Source organism: Bubalus kerabau, chromosome 4, assembly GCF_029407905.1.
Source record: "Bubalus kerabau isolate K-KA32 ecotype Philippines breed swamp buffalo chromosome 4, PCC_UOA_SB_1v2, whole genome shotgun sequence".
Taxonomy (NCBI): domain Eukaryota; kingdom Metazoa; phylum Chordata; class Mammalia; order Artiodactyla; family Bovidae; genus Bubalus; species Bubalus kerabau.
The window spans coordinates 30,796,889-30,819,365 of record NC_073627.1 but is presented as its reverse complement, the minus strand read 5'-3'; the positions used below and the strand labels follow the sequence as shown (position 1 = coordinate 30,819,365).

The following is a 22,477-nucleotide window of genomic DNA, read 5'->3' as shown; positions in this document are numbered from 1 at the left end:
AGTTGCTCAAATAGGCTGTGCTGTTGGAAAGGCAGCACCTAGAACAAGGAAGTGCAGGTCTGCTTGGAGCATTTCTGAGCCTCGTAACAGCCAGAGATGCTGCCAGGTGTTCCAGGCTGAGTGAGAAAAGGCAGATCTCCAGAGGCTGTGAGGTGGGAGAGGAATGGGACTCATTTGGACCCCAAGAGAGCAAAGGAGCTGTGATGGAAGGAAATGAACACAAGACGGAGCTGAGACAGGACAGGCACCTCCCTCGGGGACAATCATCCACAGCTGAACAGGGTCCTAGGACAGGCTTTCCCCGTCTCTCTGGGGCTTCACGTCCTTGCAGGGTTACTGCAGGAGGAGCTGAGCCAGCCACCAGACAGGCGAAGTGAATGGTCTTGCAGCCTAGGTACTCCCAACCCTGTACCCCTGAAACAGGAGGTGCTAAGGAATGAATGTGTGGAAGGTCACAACGGCGCAAGCTTCTGTGGTTGGCACAGCCGTCTCCTAGGCAGTGGTGCAACAAATAAAACCTGTCAAGGCTCTACTCAGGAAATGGGCCTGGGTGTGAAATTACTTCAGGATACGGAACAGAAGGTAGGTGAGCTCTGCAGCAAGCTGGCACAACACCCAGAACTTTTGTTAAGTTTTTATTTTTATTTCACCTCATACAGAAACACAGTTACATAACCCACCTTAGTAAAATTTTCACTTTGGGGTCCAGCATCATGGCCAAACTTGAACTTGGGAGAGATGTAAAAATCACCACCTAGCTCTGGAAGGGGATCGGAGCCTGGTAGTGGAGGACCCCGCTTTTCCAGCTGCTTCTTCTGGGGGGGTGGGGGGTGCTGTACATGGAGCAGAATGTTGTCGAGCCTGCCATGATGTTCTACGTAAGAACTTACAAGCCTGTCACTTCCCTAAAACAGCAGTCTCTTGGTTGAATATTCATACTTTTACTTTTCCTGGTAACCTTCCTCAGAATAGGTATTATTTTTAACATGCCCAACCTTTCCCATTGCCTCCAAGTTAAAAAAAATTTGTATTATAATAGTTCACAGTATGTCACAGTAAAATAGTTTTGATCATTTTCTACTATAAAAGAGGCAGACTCTTTAAAAAAAAGCAAAACATACTTTTACAATCCATTCACACCATCAGCATCATCCACACGAAGCAGCCAGAGAACCATAAATAGATTTGTCAACCTCAGGAAGTAGTAGTCACATGTTAACGAGGTACCTGGAACCTCCAGGGAAGCGCCCAGAAGAGGCAGCCGGCTGGCCTGTGAGGGTTGCTGTCTTTCCAGTGAGAACTGGCCAAGCATGCCCGTCCTTTTGTTACTGAGCCTTCTCCTGGAAGAGGTCAGAGCCTGGGTCATAGGCCCAGCTGGAGAGTGGGCTGCGACCCCACCTGCCCCTCCCCACTCTTGAGGACGTCCGTCCGGCAGAGGATATACCTGGAAATGATTTTGTGAAAAGTGTAGCGGAAGTCTCGGTTCCGGTAGGCGTAGACGATGGGGTTGACAGCCGAGTTGGCATGCGACAAGAGGATGGCTGTGTTTATTGCCCACTTGGGCTTCACCTTGGCCCAGGTTGGCTGGAAGAGTGAGGCACAGTTGATGGTGTGGACTGGCAGCCAGCACAGGGCGAAGATGCCAACAATCAAGGCCAGGGACTTGGCCGCGTGGATCTCCCGCTGGAGGACGGTCCTCGAGTGATCCATGAGCTCTGTGCGCTGTAGCTGCCTGCAGGCCACCAGGAAGATCTTGACGTAGATGACCAGCATGATGAGCAGTGGGGGCAGAACGCAGCCGAAGAAGTTGAAGTACACCATGTAGCTCATGGGCACCACATTTTCGAAGAGACACCTGATGAGGCAGCAGCTCACATTCTCGGCTGCATCCCCCGGCTCCGTGCAGTTGGTGGCAATTTTTCTGTCGTTCCACCCCAAGAACGGCGTCAGGCCAATGCCAAAGGCTAGGACCCAGAGGGCAGCAATGACTCCTCTCGCTCGGGCCCCAGTGACCAGACTCTTATACCTGTTCAAAACGACATGGTCTGTTACAGCAAACTCAGAGCACCCCACCATCCCTGCTTTCTGTGCCAGGACTTGACTCCAGCAGCCTCAGGTCCACACTCATAGGGTGCTAGGGGCTTTTGTCTGCAACGCTGACGACAGTCAAATGTATAAACAGCTTTGCTTCAACAAGATTTTCATTCTTACTAACTCACCTCATGATAAATCATGGCCAAGGAGAGCAAGTAGCAAGTTCTTTAAAAAAAAAAAAATATTTGGCTGTGCCAGCTCTTGGTTGCAGCAGTCAGGATCTTTCAATTGCAGTATGCAGGATACCAAGGGGAACATTTCATGCAAAGATGGACTCAATAAAGGACAGAAATGGTATGGACCTAACAGAAGCAGAAGACATTAAGAAGAGGTGGCAAGAATACACAGAAGAACTATACAAAAAAGATCTTCATCACCCAGATAATCATGATGGTGTGATCACTCACGCTTACCTAGAGCCAGACTTCCAGGAATGCGAAGTCAAGTGGGCCTTTGGAAGCATCAATATGAACAAAGCTAGTGGAGGTGATGGAATTCCAGTTGAGCTATTTCAAATCCTGAAAGATGAGGCTGTGAAAGTGCTACACTCAATATGCTAGCAAATTTGGAAAACTCAGCATTGGCCACAGGACTGGAAAAGGTCAGTTTTCATTCCAATACCAAAGAAAGGCAATGCCAAAGAATGCTCAAACTACCGCACAATTGCACTCATCTCACATGCTAGTAAAGTAATGCTTAAAATTCTCCAAGCCAGGCTTCAGCAATACATGAACCATGAACTTCCAGGTGTTCAAGCTGGTTTTAGAAAAAGAGGAACCAGAGATCAAATTGTCAACATCTGCTGGATCATCAAAAAAACAAGAGAGTTTCAGAAAAATGTTTATTTCTGCTTTACTGACTATGCCAAAGCCTTTGTGTGAATCACAATAAACTGGAAAATTCTGAAGGAGATGGGAATACCAGACCACCTGACCTGCCTCTTGAGAAACCTATATGCAGATCAGGAAGCAACAGTTAGAACTGGACATGGAACAACAGACTGGTTCCAAATAGGAAAAGGAGTACGTCAAGGCTGTATATTGTCACCCTGCTGATTTAACTTATATGCAGAGTACATCATGAGAAATGCTGGGTTGGATGAAGCACAAGCTGGAATCGAGATTGCCGGGAGAAATATCAATAACCTCAGGTATGCAGATGACACCACCCTTATGGCAGAAAGTGAAGAGGAACTAAAAAGCCTCTTCATGAAAGAGGAGAGTGAAAAAGTTGGCTTAAAGCTCAACATTCAGAAAACAAAGATCACGGCATCTGGTCCCATCACTTCATGGCAAATAGATGGGGAAACAGTGTCAGACTTTATTTTGGGGGCTCCAAAATCACTGCAGATGGTGACTGCAGCCATGAAATTAAAAGACACTTACTCCTTGGAAGGAAAGTTATGACCAACCTAGATAGCATAATCAAAAGCAGAGACATTACTTTGTCAACAAAGGTCCGTCTAGTCAAGGCTATGGTTTTTCCAGTGGTCATGTATGGATGTGAAAGTTGGATTATAAAGAAAGCTGAGCACCGAAGAATTGATGCTTTTGAACTATGATGTTGGAGAAGACTCTTGAGAGTCCCTTGGACTTCAAGAAGATCCATCCAGTCCGTCCTAAAGGAGATCAGTCCCGGATGTTCATTGAAAAGACTGATGTTGAAGCTGAAACTCCAATACTTTGGCCACCTGATGTGAAGACATGACTCATTTGAAAAGACCGTGATGCTGGGAAAGATTGAAGGCAGGAGGAGAAGGGGACAACAGAGGATGAGATGGTTGGATGGCATCAGTGACTCAGTGGACATGGGTTTGGGTGGAATCCAGGAGTTGGTGATGGACAGGGAGGCCTGGCGTGCTATGGTTCATGGGGTCGCAAAGAGCCGGACACGACTGAGCCCAGCTGCTCTCTGTCTCAAAGGTCACCTCCTTTCCGGCTCAGCTCACAGTGAAGGGGGCCATGCCCACTCTCCGCCCCCTGACACACACCTGTCACAGGGCTTTGTTTACATTACAGGTGTCTGCCCTTCGACTAGAACATCCAGCCTCTTAAGGACTGGGACCTCGTCCCTTTGCATCAGCATCCCCAGGAGCTAGCAAAGTGCTTGGCACATTAGTAATGAGCTCATACACACACATATTCCAACTTGTTACCAGACAGCTTTAGAGAGCCTGCTCCTTAGGAACGCCCGATGCTGGGGCCTGGACGGGCAGCAGAACTGGTCTCGCCTCCCGTCGGCCACAATCCCTCATCTCTGCTCCCAGCAACAGGCAGCTCAGCTGAGGGGCCTTGATGGCAAAGGACCCGTGGGCGCAGCTGCCATTCAGCTGCATCTATTTCCAACTCCCCTCTGCTTCCCTCCTCGTTTAGGAATGTAAAGCCATTCCTTACAGAAATATCTTTCCCGGCCATGACTGCACCAGGGACGTGGAGAATGCAGTCAGGCCCTTGCAGGGTAACAGGGCCACCTCCTGCAGATACAACTCTTAGTCACAGAACCTTAGGCCCACGAGGCAGCCTCCGCAGCAGCCCTGCTCTCACACCTCTCCTTTTCTGAAGTTCATACAGCTGAGTGCAGACCAGCCCCGGGGATGAATTAGATCAGGGTAAGCAAATTCTCTCTCAGTCATGGACTGGGGTGGCTACAGGAGGTGGTTGTAGCCAATGAGACAAAGGAAGTCTGCTAGAATACTTCCAAGAGAGACTTTACATGGTAACAGGAGAGAGACCCATGAGGAGAGCTCCTCCTCCATGCCCATCCGTTTCTACTCTTCCGGGAGGCTGTGAAGCCCAGAGCTGCAGCAGCCATCCTGTGACCATGAGGCAGGAGCCTGAAAAACAAGGCTAATGGCAAAGCAGAAGTAAGGAGAGAGTCCAGGTTCTCAATGGTGTGTTTTAACCCCTACACCAAGTCTAGCACCACCATGGTTCCATATTCTAGCTCAAGAGAGAATCGATAGTCTTGACTGCTTAAAAGTCACTGTTACCTGCAGCTAAAAGCATGCTTATATAAACTGGAAGGGATTTTTATCCTGTCTAGTCCAACTTCTCTATTTTACAAATGAGGAAATAGAGATACAAAGTTTTTAGGTAACAAAGGCAATATAAGAATAAGAACATAAGAACCAAAGACCAAAGCTAAGTTTGGACTTGAGGCCCCTGTTCCTCGCACCACATTATGCTGCTTTTTTAACTTCACTTGTGTCTGAGCAACATTAGAGTCCTCTGTACACAAAAGGGTCCCAGGGGTGGGGGTGGGGGGTGGGGTTTCCTGCCAGAGTTCAAAACAACTGGAACGCAACCACATCTGAACTTCTCACAACTGCTGGATCCTGCCTGTGAAAAATAACTTTCATGCTCAGTTGTCTTAGATGAGGAAAAGCAGCTAATTTCATCTGGGGAGCCGCTGGTCACAGCCTTCTCTGTGAACTCCATCACGGCCTTTCTCCTCTAATGGTTCATTATTTCATTCAGAATTCTCCCTTTGAGCCATGCACTCTGCTGGCACAGCGAACAGAATCACAGCCCTTGTGGATAATAGAGCTAATGGAACAGACAGAAAATAAACAGGTAAACACACAAACATACAAGTCAGAAGGAATTTGCCAAATCAAAATGAACAGGGTACAGATAAGAGAAAGCCAGGAAGAGCTCAGACACGGCATTAGGGAAGCCTCTAAGACAGTGGCAGAGAAGGAGAGAAGGGTCTGGAAACTGGGAAGAGTGATTTTCTAAGCAGAGGAAACAGTGACTACAGACATGGAATTAAAAGATGCTTGCTCCTTGGAAGAAAAGCTATGACAAACTAGACAGTGTATTAAAAAGTAGAGATCACTTTGCCCACAAGTGCCTGTATAGTCAAAGCTGTCATTTTTCCAATAGTCATGTATGGATGTGAGAGTTGGACCATAAAAAAGGCTGAGCACCTAAGAATTGATGGTTTTGAACTGTGATGTTGGAGAAGACTCTTGAGAGTACCTTGTAGAGCAAGGAGATCAAACCAGTCAATCCTAAAGGAAATCAACCCTATTCATTGGAAGGCCTGATGCTGAAGCTGAAGCTCCAATACTTTGGCCACCTGATGTGAAGAATCGACTCACTGGAAAAGACCCTGATGCTGGGAAAGACTGAAAACAGGAAGAGAAGGGGATAACAGAGGATGAGAGATGGCTGGATGGCATCACTGACTCAATGGACATGAGTTTGAGCAAGCTTAGGGAGATAGTACGGAGAAGGCAATGGCAACCCACTCCAGTACTCTTGCCTGGAAAATCCCATGGATGGAGGAGCCTGGTAGGCTGCAGTCCATGGGGTCGCTAAGAGTTGGATAGGACTGAGCGACTTCACTTTCACTTTTCACTTTTCACTTTCATGCATTGGAGAAGGAAATGGCAACCCACTCCAGTGTTCTTGCCTGGAGAATCCCAGGGACGGGGGAGCCTGGTGGGCTGCCGTCTGTGGGGTTGCACAGAGTCGGACACGGCTGAAGCGACTTAGCAGCAGCAGCAGCAGGGAGATAGTGAAGGACAGGGGAGCCTGTGTTGCTGCAGTCCATGGGGTCACAGAGTCGGACACGACTGAGCAACTCAACAAGCAGCAGAGAGAACAGAATGTGCAAGGCTTCCAGACAGGAAGGGATTTCACTCTCCCAGAGAAGCAGGAGGGAATGTGAATGAACCTCAAGCAAGGCGGGGCGTCCCCAGGCCACAGGGAGGGGCAAAGTGTGACACTCAGCTGCCCCAGAGCAGTGAGGAGCCAAGGGGTGGAGGGCTGGGCCCCAAGGCATGCTGTGCTGGTATAGAGATCCCTGCAGAGATGGAGTTTAGGGAGCAAAAAGGCAAGCAGGGCAGTTAGGAAACTTTCAGTGGTTGACTTGAGAGAAGACACTGGCATGGAGCAGGGTGACAGCAAGGACTGAACACACAGATACCCCCACCGGAGCAGCCTCTGAATCTCACGGCCAGACGCCCTGTCCTGGAGACACGTCCCTGAAGACCACCCCCCACCAGCTGCACAGAGCACATCAGAAACATGGCCTCCCCCACCTGAGCGCGGCACCACCTGCAGGCCCGCGCATCCCTCTCAGCCCACGCCCAAGGTCATCACCGCCACTTCCGGCTCACAGAGGTGGACACTGGCCTGCAGCTCCGAAGCCACATTGAGAATACAAAGCCACTCATCCAATCTGATTCCACTTGTGTTCAAGGCAGGTAGTGTCCTGCTCAGGACCCTGTGGTTCTTCCCCCGATCCCAGCTCCCGCCCACACCCCACCTACCTGCTCACCCAGCCACAGGCCCAGTGTGGGTGCAGCCAGCCCGGCTCAGCTGCCCTCTGCTCTTGCCAAAGCTGCTGCTGGTGCCAGGGGTTCCCCGCCCCCGACTCCTCGGGCAGCCACATGGGAACTGGCAGAGGCCTCTGATCCTCTCTCAGTAGGCAGTCCTTAAAAGGTGGTAGAAAGACTTTTCTGCTAGTGACACAACTAGACCCCCGGGTGGGTGGGTGGGGGAGTTCAAGACAGAGGCACAACTGGCACCAGAGTTGCAGCCCCACGATGGCAGGACAGTCAGTGTCCAGGCGGCGCTGCCTGGACCCGGGCGCAGGTGGGAGACGGCCAGGGATTCTGGAGAGCAGGCAGGGGTTGATGCACTGGGCAGAAGGCTGCGGGGACAACCCCCAGCAGCCCTGGCATCTCATGGGGGCTCCGCTCCCCTCCTCCCATGTCCCCTTCCCTCCTCCCATGTCCCCTCCCATCTCCCACTTCCGGCTGGGCCTCTGTCCTCTCCAGAATGCCCGGCTTCCACCCTCCCCACCCCTCACTCCTTCTCCCTGTGTACCTCTGGTCTCAGAACATCCTCATGTGTCCCCAAACCATTTCTGAAAGGCAGGCAACATGTCCTTTCCTACATCTGCCTCGAGTGCAGGGCAAGTAAGTAGAAGGTGATGGATAGAGGACACTTAGGTGCCTTCCCTATTCTGAACAAGCAGGACTGGCTCCAGCCACACAGAAGGGTGTCCTGGGGGTGTCCAGCTCCGGGAAGTGGCTGAACCCTTGCTGTGCTGGACACCCTCCCCACCTCCCCGCCCCTACCACCACGGACGAGCCAGATCAAGACAGTCACGTGGCCGGAGTCAACAGAAGGGAACAAGCAGTGTGGACGCTGGGTTAGTCATGAAAGAGGGCTCGCCGGGCACGGCTGAACCAGCACTGGCCTATTTCTGGGGCAGGGCTCCTCCTCCCCTGCAGCCAGCTCAGACCAGCCACTGTCTCAGGATTCCCAGCGCTCAGGGAGCTCTGAGTTCAGTGGATCCCCAAGGGCAGCTGTCCCTGGCAGTGACACTGAGTCCAGACAGGGAGAGTCTGAGCTCTGCTCTCAGAAAAACGGGGCCCTTGGTGGCAGCGGAACCCGCCCCGCTGCTGCCTGGCCTTTGATCCCAGACATCATGTGCACGAAGCACTTTCTGCAGGCAGGTCACTAAGTCAACACACACAGAGTTCTGTCCTGCTTCTTAAAATTGCTGATTGTTCGCTCAGCGTCTTTTTTCTTTACGTTCAGTCTCACTCACAAGTTTCATTCCTCTGTAACAGAAATACTTCTGCTCTGAAGCAATGTATAATCCTTAGAAAATTTCTCATCCTCTAAAACCACACACAAATACCAACAGGACTTGCATGACAAGGGGCAAGGACAGACCTCTCAAAACCTACCAAGCGCTGTAACTAGAGCACTAACAAAGTAACTCTCACCACCCAGCGGGTAGGTCTCTCGGGGTTGAGCTGCCACGGTGAATATTAACAATGTACCAGGAAGTCTAATGGAAATCCTGGCAAAACTGCGATGAGAGCAAGGCTGACGGGTGCCAAGACGACGTAGCTGGACGAGGAGGTACGAGTGAGTGGGACCATGACTGCGCTGGGTGCCAGCGGGGTGGGGGTGGGGGTGCAGGGTAGCCAGCAGGCAGAGAGGCCCCTCTCTGCTTTACCTGGGTCCTGCTTTACTCTCCTTGGCCCCTCTGGGCCGCACAGCAGTCACACTGAGGGGTCTTTCCTCTCCTGCTGAAACCAGTGATGTTAACACCACCAGGACAACACCTGCATCGCCCCAGTACCTTTCTGTTCACCCAGCACACGTGCTCCCATTCACACGACAGGAACCCCCACCTGGGGAAGGACAGCTGTCACATTAATTATCAAACACATGGGTCACCACGCACATAACCAGTTAGACACCAAGAGGCATGTGGATCCTGGTGACAGTAACCTTGATGCGAAGTGGTCATTGGAGTGTCCACCAGGCTTCTCCACTATAACTGCTCCTCCGTTTATGATGAGTTGTATCTTGTGGTGCATGTACTTTGAGATTTTGTAAATATATCTGGACTTCCCTGGTGGCTCAGATGGTAAACAATCCACCTGCAATGCAGGAGACCCGGGTTTAATTCCTGGGTTGGGAAAATCCCCTGGAGAAGAGAATGGCAAACCATTCCAGTATTCTTGCCTGGGGAATCTTATGGACAGAGAAGCCTGGCGAGCTGAGTCCACGAGGTGAGTATCTTGGCTCTCCTTTAAGTTCCATCAGTGAGTTTTATCACCTATTGACTATTCTTGCCTGAACCGGTTACTCCGCTGACAGCTGCCCAATGATGACCTGCTTATTAACTCCATCATCCTGCTTATTAATGAGACAGCGAGAGTTCTTCCAAGTGGTTATTTAACAAAACAAAACAAAGTTCTCCTCGCTCTGCTCATCTCAAGGGCCAGAAGAGACGATGCTCCAGCATCCATGAGCACACCAGCCAGGTCTTGGCTCCTAGACACCATTCTCCACTGAAAGGAAACAGGGCTCCTTGGAGAAACGGCTGAGTCCAATGCTAGAACACACAATGGAGCCTGAGAAACCTTTCTGTGCCAGAACATAAGACGTGCTCAAAAACTCAATGGGGACGCTCAGGCGGAAGTCAGCTTGAATGGGCTCTCATCCTCCAAACCTGGGCAGGAATGGACGGTAACACAATACGTGCAAATAACATTCCCTAAGTCCACTGTGTGTAAAAAAGTAATTTAAGAAAGAGCAAAGAAAAGGCAACCTCTTCCTATAGAAGAAAGCCAACTGATACAGTAAAACAACTGAGAAAAAATAAAATTACCACCTGACAGGGTGATAACTGATCCAAGAAGAATCATTGCTGGGGAAAGCAGACCTTCACTGTGGTGAACCCTGGCGGCCACAGCTGTAACTAAGCGAGCTTTAACATGACAGCAGAGGGCAGATGGACCCCGAGCACCTTCCTTTGTGACAGGTGGAAATGGACACAACATCAAGCAGGCAGTGTTCCCACCAGAAACTCTAATCTAATCGTAAGGAAACAACCAAATCAAAAACAATGTATTGAAAGAGAAGGAAAAAAGGCTGAGGAACTCTCCTGAAGAAAGAAAATCAGGACTTCCCTGGTGGTCCAGTGGCTAAGATTCTGAGCTCCCACTGCAGGGGGCCTGTGTTTGATCCCTGGCAGGGGAACTAGATCCCACATGCCACAACTAAGAGATCCCATGTGCCACAACTAAGCCCCAGTACAGGGAAATAAATAAATGTTTCCAAACAAATAAATAAAGTCAAAAGAACATATTAGATGCGCACGTGACCTTTTACTGGAAACCTGGATTTTTTTTTTTTTTTAACCGTAAAGAACACGATCAGGGCAATTGGGACATCTGACTGTGGACTGTGTCAATCTTAAAGCTCCTGAGTGTAACTGTGCATGTGGGTGTGGGTGGGTATAAGACAGAGGAAGCAAAAGTAGTTAAATGTAAGCAATTAGGGATTTGTATTCGTTTTGCAATTTAGAAGTTGTGAAAAAAACACACTAGTTCAGAATGACTCATTCTTTCTGAAACCACAGACCAGATGAGTCAGATGGATGCAAATATGTGTGTATACACACACACACACAGATATAGGTACAGAGACATTTATACACATCCATTAATAGCAGGGACTTTTTAAAAATTTCAGAATGGGTGCAGTATATGTGTGCTTGTGTATGTATGTACACACACAGACATTCATTGTGTAATTTTTTAAAAGTCCCTGCTATTAAAAAACTACATTTCTAATGATTTTAGAAAATGCCAAACTTAAGAGCTAAGTCTCCCCTTGGAAACACAACCTTGTTTTTCTCCTTCCTTTCCTTGTGGGTTGCCCCAGGACTCCCGCTCTACCCTGCTTTTTCCTGAAGACACCTTCCATGGGCTCATCGTGTCTTCCTTTCCTTGTGGGTTGCCCCAGGACTCCCGCTCTACCCTGCTTTTTCCTGAAGACACCTTCCATGGGCTCATCGTGTCTCGGCCACAGGCTGGTCCACACCTATCAGGGCAGGTCCCCCAGCACACACGTGTGCACACGCAAGCACACAGGCTAGTCACTGGGCCGCCTCCTGGGGAGGCTGAGGGAGCAGCACGAGCCCTGCATTAACAGACGAATCATCTAGAAAATGCCCCACGTGTACAGAAGCTGTGAGGGCGCCTCGAAGAGAGAGTGCCGTGAGAATCGGGAAGAGCCCGCAGGTACAGAATGTGCCAGGCAGGAGAACGGCAGGTGCAAAGGCCTGACCTCAGCCAGGGAACTGAGGCGGTTCCTGAGAAGCAGAGCAGACACATAAAGGGGGAGGCGGAGGGGGAAGGCTGGAGGAGAGACCAGAACTGGTGGGAGGCCGGCCTCAGCCCCAGACGCCGCAGGGAGCATCAGGTCAAAGCATGGGTGCAGAGCTGGTGTCGGGACAGGGCGGAAGCAGAGGAGCCACCAAAGAGACCTGGCTGGGGATGGGGGCAGGTGCTGCCTTTCAATAGAGATTTGTTGTTGTTCAGTCGCTCAGTCATGTCCAACTCTTTGCAACCTCAACTGCACCATGCCAGGCTTTCCTGTTCTTCACTATCTCCTAGAGTTTGCTCAAACTCATGTCCACTGAGTCAATGATGCCATCCAACCATCTCATCCTCTGTCACCCCCTTCTCCTCCTGCCCTCAATCATGCCCAGCATCAGGGTCTTTTCCAATGAGGCGGCTTTTTGCATCAGTTGGCCAAAGTATTGGAGCTTCAGTATCAGTCCTTCCAATGAATATTCAGGGTTTATTTCCTTTAGGATTGACTGCTTTGATCTCCATGCTGTCCAAGGGACTCTCAAGAGTCTTCTCTAACACCAAAATTTAATATTTACAGTCTCCATATTAAAAAAACACATAGAGAGTGAGTCCATGCCATCTGGCCCTGACCAGCCATGTCTCTGGCCCTGCTCACTGACTGTCACCCCAGGGCCCACCTCTGGCCTCAGGGTCCTCTCCTGTCCAGATGTCCAATCGGCCTGGCAACCATTCTGCTCTGGACTCTACTGACCTCCCGGCTGCCTCTGGCATCAGCCTTCTTCTGGGTGGAGAAGTCCAGACGCTGCCCGCCTAGAGGATCCCTAGACTCTGTCTCCATCTCCGTGGCCTCTGTGCCAGCCACGCTCCTTCCTTCTCACCCAATGGCAGTGGGCTGCCCTCCAGTCCACACCCCTGCCGTCCGCCAGAGTGGCTGTTCAGTAATGCAACCCCAACCTCAGCAAACTCCTGATTAAAAGCCCCTCCCGGCCTTCCAGGTCCCACCTAATTGTCACCTCTCAGAAAACCATGTTTAAGGGCAGCAGAAAGGAAGTAAACTCAAAACCCTCCTAAAAGTATAAGTGGAAGGAGATGCCCAGCAAGCCAGAGAATCTGGTGAGTTTCCAGAAGCCAGAGGGCAGATGGGATTGTCGGGAGGGGCACGGAGCCTTGAATCAGAAACAGGGTGGCTGGCACAAGAGGCTCCAACCATTTAGAGAAGGAGTGGAGGTCAAGGCAAAGGCTTGCTGGCCAGCCTGGGGCAGCCTCACCCCACTCCCACTGTGCTGGGCATATATCCCTTGACACTTCACCCTCCCTTCAAGCTGAAACTCCAGACCCAGCAACAGAGGATAGGGTTGGGGGGGAGGGGAGAGTTTTGATTATATATATAGTCCGTGCCACAGCAAGAATTTCAATCATGTGAATCCAAAACTGGCCTTTCAAAGTCAAGTCCAGAAACTTAACCTTAAATCAAAAGAAAAAATATGAATGCTCAAATTAAAAAGAAGAAGAACTGGGGTGGGGGAATTCAAGGAACTCGTCCAGGGGAGAATGAAGAGGTAAGTGTTGGAATCTTATGTGTAAGAGGACATCTAAGAGACAAAATCAGTCAAGGAGGGCAAGTCTCCACCTATCAAGAACCCCAGAAGGACAAACAGGGAATGGACATAAGAAAATAATCTAAAAAACTTCTCTTGTAAGATTTCAGAGCTGACAGAAAACCTCAGTCTTCAGACTGGAAAGATGTCATCCTCAGAGGAAAGAAAAGAGCTGAAAAGTGAGTATTTAGAGCCAACCTCATGGGCGTCCCTGGTGGCTCAGATTGTGAAGAATCCACCTGCAACGCAGGAGACCCACATTGGATCCCTGGGTCGGGAAGATCCCCTGGAGAAGAAAATGGCAACCCACTCCAGTAGCAAGCCTGGAGAATTCCATGGACAAAGGAACTAACACTTTCACTTTATGCAATTTCAGGACACCAAGCAAAGCAAAGGATCCCAAAGGCTTCCGAGGAAACATGAGTTACAAAGAAGAACCACACCCACACCCATGTCAGATTTCTTAATCAACCCTGGGTGTCAAAGCAACGCCTTCTAGCCTGTGACCACATCCAGTCCAACCGCCAACCACATATGAGAAAGAAACCATGTTTTTGGCATGGAAGAACCCAGGTCCTAAAAACGATCCGTATGGGCGGTACACAGACGCACACATGTGGGATCCCAGAAAGAGGAAAGCAGATATGGCGGCGGCAAGAAATGGCAGAACCACTGCGACACCCCCATGGCACCAGCACCCTCCACCGTGAGGATGTGCGGGAGCCAGGCTGTCTTTTAATTTCCAAATGGGAAGCTAATGGTCCAAACACAGGGCAAACTAAAATCCGACATCATTCTGAGCAGTGGGAGGCACCCACAAACAGAACCGGAGTGACCCACCTTTAGAACCGTCTCAAACAGCAACCCACTCCAGTATTCTTGCCTAGGAAACCCCATGGACAGAGGGGCCTGGCGGGCTACAGTCCATGGGGTTGCAGAGAGTCAGACACGACTTAGCAACTGAGCACGCACCTGGAGAAGATGGGTTAGTGACAGGTGTGCATTTCTGCTCCAGTCGAATGCTCTGCTCAGGATGAGTGAGAAACACATGAGCAGAACATGATATTATACATGCCAGATACCTGTTTCCACCTTCGGAACCTCTCCACAAAGTGCAGGGAACTTTACCATAGGTGTGGAATAAAACGCAGAAGATATTAACATGGACAGTGTAAAAACACTAGTATAGTATAAACATATTCAATACGTAATTTCTGTAGAAAAAATCTAAGAAGCAGTGGAGGTGTCTGACAGGCAAAGTGGGAAACCAAAGGTCAGACTGGGTGACTGACTTCCCACAATTTACCCTCTTACACAGTTTCAATCTCTTTACTACAGCAGGGATCACCTTTTGAAAATGAAACCTCTATCAAGTAGGCGAAACCACATGCCTGCTCAAAGTGAGGTAGAGATGGGGTGCCAGCAGGGGCAGAGAGACGGGGGAGGAACACTTTTCCTTCTTTTTCTCGACAGCTAACACATACTGCCTACAAGTGATGGCATTAGAAACAGAGGCTGAAATATGATCCATGGGAAAAAATCAAAATGTAACAGAAATTGAAGGGAACGTGGCAGGGAAGAGGGCTTGGGTGGCATGGGAGAGAGTCAACAGGTTCTGTTAAAGGAGGCAGCACAAACCCAGTGGTTACCGCAGAGAGGGCACCCGGGTGGGAGGGCCGCCCAGGCAGAGTGGCTGGTGTGGGCTTGCCTTTTGAGCCCTCTGTGCTTCTGAACACTGACTTCTTCACACTGGTTGATTTCTGACACAAAACAAACAGAACCGAGTCCTTCATGGACTTATGGTGCCTTGAGGACAAAATCCAAGCTTCTCGGCAAGCTCGGGGCTCCCCTGGACCTGCTGAGCTGGGACCCCTACCCTGAAGCCCGGCAGCCCCGCTGCTCTGGCACAGGCCCCACCACAGCTCAAAACACTCCAGCCTCCCATCTGTCCCCCGCAGGAAACTCCAGCCTCTGCCCTCCAGAAACAGCACTGCTCCCCTTGTCAGCCTGGTGAGTTGGAAGGCCACACTCAGTCTGTTCCCAACTTTAATTATTTCAAAGAAGGGACATTTGCTTCTTGCCGCTCAGTTCCTGCTGCCCAGGGCAGTGTCTCCAGCCTGCCAGCCTCTGAGGTCAAGAGCACAACCTCTTAATGGGTTTCCGGGGTGGGGAGGAGGGGCGGGGGGACAGGGAGAAGCACGGGGAAGCCCAGTTCCTGAGGGTAATGAACCAGAAGCATCAGGAAAGACTGGGCCTTGCTTCCTGCCTCTGAGGAAGGGGAAGGTGATCGAGATGCCCCCGTGGGTCCCGGCAGCTGAGTCACCTTCTGTGATGGGTCGAAGGCCGGCCAAGGCACAGCCAGCTCCCCCTCCCTCAGCCACAGGGTCCTCTCTGTCTTGGCAACCTCGTCCACTCCTAGAAGGGACCGCTCTGTGAGGGGAGTCCTCTGACAGCCCACCCGCACCCACTCCCTCCGGGGACACAGGCTCACCCCATCCTGGCCGTGTGCCCTGGATGGATGGAGCCCTGGTGGCCCCATCTGTGGAGGAGGGGCTGACAGGATGGTGCCCAGAAGGCTGCTGTAAGGACTCACCCAGAGGAAGCACACGGGGGACCCAGCACTTGGAAAAAGTTAAAAGAGCAGCTGCCTCTCACAACCATGTTCCTGTTCCATGTCTGGACCACACCTGTCCCCCCGTGTCTGTCCGTGTCCCTCTGCCGTGACCACGGCCAGCAGGTGAGCTGGTATGAGGGTGACCCAGGGCATCTGGGTCTACAGATAGCTGTAGATAGACTACAGATAGCTGGGACTACAGATAGCTGTAGTCACAGCTCACGAGAATGCAGGTAACCTCACCCCTTTACACACGCTCGTTCTCCACATCATCAAAGGTGACCTGCGCTTTCCAGAGTCCAGTGCAAATGCTGCTGAAACCCTGCAGCCAAGCACACTGTCCCTCCTCTGCTGAGGGGCTGCCTGCCGGTAACCATGGTTCAGGGCAGCCTAAGTTGGGGGCAGCCCCCCTCTCCTCCCCACCCCGGATTCTCAGGGCTCTTCTCGCCTTGCAGCCCCAGGGGCTCCTACACAACTGTCCAACTGCTCGCACGCTACCTGCAGCAAGGGGACAGGACCCCGGCACCCTCCGGATTGGAGATGGCTGGAGGGGAGCGGGAGGAGGTGGGGTGGGGGTCCCCCAGGAGCCAGTCAAGAGCTGCTGAGGGATATGGGCAACGAGGCACAGGAGGGACCCTCAGATTCGACTGAGAAGGGGCGGGCCCAGGAAGGGTGACTTGACAGGAATGACTTGGTGGCGCCATGGTGACGTGAGACACGGAGGCCGAGAGCCTGGTGGCGGGTTGTGGTGGAGAAGCTTCTTGGGGAGGAAACATGGAGCGGCCAGCACGTGGGTGGGGGGAGCAGTGAGGGACTCGGGGTCTCACACTTACACATAGTGACATGGGTTTCCTGGGGTCACGTAACAAAGCGCCACAAACTTACGTGGTGGCCAAGAACATTTACTCCCTATGGTTCTGGAGGCCAGAGCCTGGAATCATGGTGTGGGCAGGGCTGCACTCAGAGCTCAGAGGCTTCAGGGAGGTCGGGTTCTGGAGGCCCAGCATCACTCCAGTCTCTGCCTCCATCCCCACACGCCCCCGCTTCTCCCTGCTTGTCTATTTCATGGGGATGGGACTGTACTCAGGAGCCAGGTCATCCTGGATAAGCTCCTCCCTGAAGTCCTACATGAGCTGATGTTCACGCTTTCCCATCTAAGGCTCTGGGGATTAGGATGTGGACATCCTTCTGGGAGCCCCCATTCAACCCACCGCAGTGGGAATGATCTGGGAGAAAAAGACGGCCCTGTTGTGGAAGAAGGAAGGACGCAAGGCTGGGGTCCTTGGAAAGGTGGGGCTCGGGGCACCCAGAACTGAAACCTTCTTTCCCAGCTGTATTTCAAAACATCATAGGGACTTCCATGGTGGTCCAGGGGCTAAGACTCCATGCTCCCAATGAAGGGGGCCCAGATTCAATCTGTGGTCAGGGAACTAGATCCCACATGCCCCAACTGAGAGTTTGCAACTAAGGATCCCGTGTGCTGCAACTAAGATCTGGCACAAATAAATAAAATAGACAAAAATAAATACTAAATATAAAAAAAAAAGAAAACATTACACTTGAATTTTACTATACGGGAACTGTAGCTCAATAAAGAAGGCTGAGCACCAAAGAACTGATGCTTTTGAACTGTGGTGCTGGAGAAGACTCTTCAGAGTCCCTTGGGCAGCAAGGAGATCAAACCAGTCAATCCTAAAGGAAATCAGTCCTGAATATTTATTGGAAGAACTGAGGCGGAAGCTCTAATACTATGGCCACCTGATGCAAAGAGCCGACCAACTCTTTGGTAAAGACCTTGATGCTGGGAAAGATTGAAGGCAGGAAGAGAAGGGGCGACAGAGGATGAGATAGATGGATGGCATCACCGACTCAATGAACAAACTCTGGGAGACAGTGAAGGACAGGGAAGCCTGGTGTGTTGCAGTCCATGGGGGTCACAAAGAGTCGGACACAAATGAGTGACTAAACAAGAACAACAAAGCTCAATTTTAAAAAAGGAAAAAAATGTAAACAAAACAAAAATCCACTCAGAATGCCCTGCCGAAAACTTACAGTTCAGTCACTTAAAAGGAGCTCCGAGGATGTCACCTTTCCACCAGAGACGTAGTCTTGCTAAGACTCCCCAACACCTCCCTCCCAGATTGGACATGTGAGGCTCCCAGAAAAACAGATGCCGCCACATGGCAAAGGGGGCAGGAGGGTCCAGGGACAGACAGACAGACCCTTCCATCCTGCTGACCGACCCAGCCAACCCAGTGCTCCTGGCAACACCCTCCTTCAGCAGCGGAGTTTGGGGAAACAGCGTCCAGAAGCAGGGAGGCAGGCCTCCAGGCAGGCAGAGGGGACCACTCAGTCCTGCAATGGCCTGGGGTGTGGCTTGCGGGAAACCAGATTAGGGAGGAGGAAGTGCTCCAGCCAGAAATGGCCCCAGGGTGAAGTGAGAGCCAGCAGCTGCGGGCAGACACACCCACCCCGAACCCCCTCCCTGCTGCCCCCTGGGCACCACTGCGCCTGGACCCTGTGCCAGGGCAGGCATCAGGAACCACGCAGACTTGAGTTAGGACAGTCTCCTGTGTGTAGGCGCCCCTCACTCTGAGGCCACCTCATCTTTGTGTCCAGCATCTTCTTGACTCTCCTTTCCTGCAACCCTCCCTGGTCAATATCTGCCTTGACAACCGGGCGGCTATGGGACTGTGGGCTCTGTACTCTTGAGCTGTACCCACCGTGGCCATGCGGGCCTCACTCAGAGCCTTGGGCCACCAGTGACCTGGCACTGAGGGTGAATCTAAACACTGTTCTTGCCCAAGTAAGACACGGGCCTGAGCTCCTGGCCGTCACCTGGCTCCTGCCGCCTCTACAGGAGACACCTCCCTCGCCGGCTCACTTCCAGCCTCACTCCCATGACCCGTGACCCTAGGGAGAGCCTCAGAGCTGCGTGGGAGCCGGGCTAGTGAACAAGGGAGTGCTCCCAGTCTCCCTGACTCCTCGAAGTTCTCAAACTTTGGTGGGTCCAGAAGTCCCCAGTGAATTCTGATACTGGAATCATGGGGTGATACACCCCACCCCATGGATTCTGAGTCAGGAGGGCCCGGTGGGGCCCTGTAATCTCCATTTTAGCTCAAGGGGTGAGGAAGTGCTGAAACAGGAGCCAGGAGGACCTCTCCAGCCTGTGAGAGTGGGCTTAGCACCACGTGGGGAAGTAGGAGGAGGGAGGGAAGGGTTGGGGGGAAGAGAGGCACCCCTTGCCCGGACGGGTCACACACACCTCATGCAGGCCAGCCAGGAGGGCAGGGGTGGGACAGGGTGGGACAGGCTGCTCTGCCCTCCCCACACCTGCCTCCCGCCCTCAACAGATACAAAGGAGAACTCAGGGGCTGTGATTCACAGTTCTTTCCCCTTAACACACCCACACCCATTCTTTCAAGCCGCCCAGCAGAGACCAGGACAAGAACTGACAGATTCAAACTCCCATGGAACTTCCTGCTGCACAGGCGTGGGGGATGCTTTCTGAAGCTTGAGCAGAGGTCTCTCTGGACCTCCGTCAGGGCCAAGCCCAAAGGGCTTCTGGCAGTTGAGGCTGGTGCCTGTGGCTGCCTGCTAGGTGCATAAAGTCCAGAAGGGCACCAAGTAACCAACATGAGGACCAGGAGGTGGGAAAGGGACCTCTACGAAAAGAGTGTGCTGTGAGCCCCGGACCTCAGAAATTCCTGGGCTCTGTCACACCTGAGGAAGGGGCGTCCTGGTCGCAGGCCAAAGGGCAGCAAGTGGAAAGGCCCAGACAGGAGGCTCACAGCCCACCAAGCAGGAGGTTCCTGCTCCCACTGGGACCCAGATACAGGGCACAGGGACCAGGCTTGACACGCGAGCCTGCTGGGACAGTGTTTGTTATTCCTTGTCAATTCCCCTCAAATAGGTTTCCCTTATAACCGCCAACTCACTGCAGGCAAAATCCGCTTTCTGCCCCGGTGGAGAGCAGGACGCAGCAGGCAGGCACGCCTGGGAATGCGGGGGCCCAGCGCTGAGCGGGTCCTGCTCCCTCACTTGCTCCAGAGCTGCCATTCTGAGCCTCCTCCCTCCCCGACAGGACGCAGGTACCCACCTCAGGAATTACTGCTGGGATTAAAGGATAGGAGTTTAAAGTACCTCATAGACTTGGCAGACAACGATTAACTCCTTCCTGTCCCACCTACCCCATGACTCAGTTTCCCTGTCTCAGTTCTTAGTCCAGAGAGATCCCAAGCTCACCCAACTCAGAAACGCCAAACGGCATCCAGGCACCAGAGGCAGAGAAAAGTGCTTTCAATTAAGCCCCGCGTAACACCCGGGCTCTCAAGCTCGCAGCTGCACGTGAGGCTGCACTCCCCTTGCCGCTGCGCTCCATCCCCGAATCCTGCATCTTCGGAGTGTGGGACCAAGAGCAACCCTCAAGTCCTCCGGTGTTTGGAAACGCTGGTGGCACCTTCCCAGCGGCTGGGACAAGGTTACACAAAGCACGAGGCTCTCAGGCTGTCGGTCTTAGCGAGCCGGGAAGCCTTCTAATTCTTTAAAGTATAAGGGGGTGATGATTAGAGTCCGCGCGCAGCACGCAGGGCTCCCCAAAGTTAACTGGCACCTCCCCCGGGTCGGTGCCGCCCGGTCTGGCCGTGAGCCCCGTCGTTCTGCTCCGCGCGTCCCAGAGTCCACGGTTGTCCTGGAGCCTCCAGGGCCCCACCAAATCCGGGGAATGCGGGCGCCCACCTGTGCGCCGGGAGCCCTCCCGGAGCTGCCCCGCCCAGGCTGCGCCACCGGGGCCCAGGGCAGTTCCTACTCGGGCTCCGGAAAGGAGACGAGCGCCCGAGGCGCCCCCAGGGTCTGGCGCGGCGCACGTGGGTCGGGAGGCTGCCGGTCGGAACTCGCGTGCCTCGCGCCCGCCGCGGAAAGGGTTTGGGTTCCCGGGGGCAGGGGCCTCACCTGAGCGGGACGCGCACGGCCAGGTATCTGTCGACGGCCACGGCCAGGAGGCTGAAGATGGAGCTCTGCGTGAGCACCAGCACAAAGCAGGCGAGGAAGAGGCAGCTGTGGAAGTCGGTGCAGAAGCCCAGGCTGATGGTAACGGCGAAGGGGATGGCGAACAGCCCCACGGCCACGTCGGCCGCGGCCAGCGACACCAAAAAGTAGTTGGTGGGCGTCTGCAGCGTGCTCGAGGTGCCCACCGCCGCGCACACCAGCACGTTGCCGGTCACCGACAGCGCGGCCAGAGCCAGCTCCAGCGCCACGTACACCGCGTCCTGCGCCTCCAGCGGCATCGCCGCCCGGCCCACCTCGGGCTCGCCCCACCTGGCTTCCCGGAGTGCCCGGCCCGCGCTCGCCCCTCCGCGTCTGAGCCCGGGGCTCGAGCTCTGCCGGCCGGCGGGCGGGGCGAGGGCGGCGCGGGGCGGGGGCGGTGCAGCTCAGCGGCCGAGCCCGCCCGGGCCCGTCCCTCCGCCCCCTCCGCCCGCCGCGGGGTCCGGCAGAGCCGCGCTTCCCGCGCTCCCTGCGCCCTAGCCGGTGGGGCGGTCGGAGCGGTCTCACCTTCCGGCCACCGGGCGCTGGGGATTCGGGACCAGACTGGCCGCTCGCTCCTCCCCGCCTGTCCCTCGGGGGAACTCCTCATCCTGCACCGCTGTCCGGGCGGCTGCCCTCGGCCTCCGAACGCTGGCCTGCCGACCACAACCCCCCACCCCCCCACCCCCGCGTCTTCACGGCCTCGCCCTCCCAACGCTCCCTCGGCTCCCTGGTCACCCCGGTTGAGCTCAGTCCCCAAGCTGAACCCGATTCTTGCCCTGCGCCCCCTGCCGCCTATCGGACTCCCGAGGAGAACCCGGCCCAAGCCCAGCAGGCCAAAGACCAAGTCTATCCTCAGCCCTGCCCAGGCCCTGCCCGCCCCCACTCCCCGGACTCAGTGACTGACCTCACCCTCGGCCCCAGTTCGCCTGCCCCGGGAGGACACCGTCTCTGCGGCCACATCCGTCCGCGGTGCTGCCCATCCCGCTTCCAGGGCTTCTCTGCACCCTAGTCCCGCTGGGGGTCGTCCCTCACTGCCGACTCTCACCATCCTCCAGCCCCCATCACTGCCCTGGGTCCCCGCTCCTCTCCGGGAAGCTCCTGGTCCGGAGTCTACAGCACCATTCATCCCACATCCCTTGCTGGCAGTCACCTGACAAGGTTGTTAAGATACTTGTGAAATAACGTCAAGCAGAAAATAAAAGATGTAGCTGCCTGATAAAAGGACAGAGGATTTCCTTTGGGGTGATGAAAATATTCTACGTGCGGGGATGGTTGCAAACTCTTTGAACAGAGGGAACAACTATGGCCGTGCCCTGTTTAAACTCATGACTGATGGCGCGGAAATCCTCTCAGCGCAGCCGGTGACCACAGCCCCGCAGCCCCCATCAGCACGACCAGTACCACCTGCCGAGTTTCACCAGAGGAACCGGGTCTGGGACGCACCCACAGAAGAGGGCCCGGCTGGGCGAGCTTGTGACCGGCGCTTTCTCTCTAGTTTCCATGTGG

General features: G+C 53.4%; 1 protein-coding gene across 4 annotated transcripts; it reads right to left on the bottom strand.

The window, feature by feature from the left end:
- Positions 1–622: 622 nt before the first annotated feature.
- Positions 623–22,477, bottom strand: ADORA2B (adenosine A2b receptor). Of its 4 annotated transcripts, none has more exons than XM_055576426.1 (3): positions 21,876–22,477; positions 1,445–2,026; positions 623–1,340 (listed from the first exon to the last, which is right to left on the bottom strand). In XM_055576426.1, exons 1-3 carry the CDS (start codon positions 21,929–21,931, stop codon positions 1,124–1,126), a joined length of 855 nt encoding a protein of 284 aa, XP_055432401.1. In that variant the 5' UTR covers positions 21,932–22,477; the 3' UTR covers positions 623–1,123. The 4 variants fall into 4 exon arrangements, with proteins under 4 accessions (XP_055432401.1, XP_055432399.1, XP_055432402.1 ...); XM_055576424.1 differs by lacking the exon at positions 21,876–22,477 and adding an exon at positions 20,897–21,329; XM_055576427.1 differs by lacking the exon at positions 21,876–22,477 and adding an exon at positions 20,137–20,156.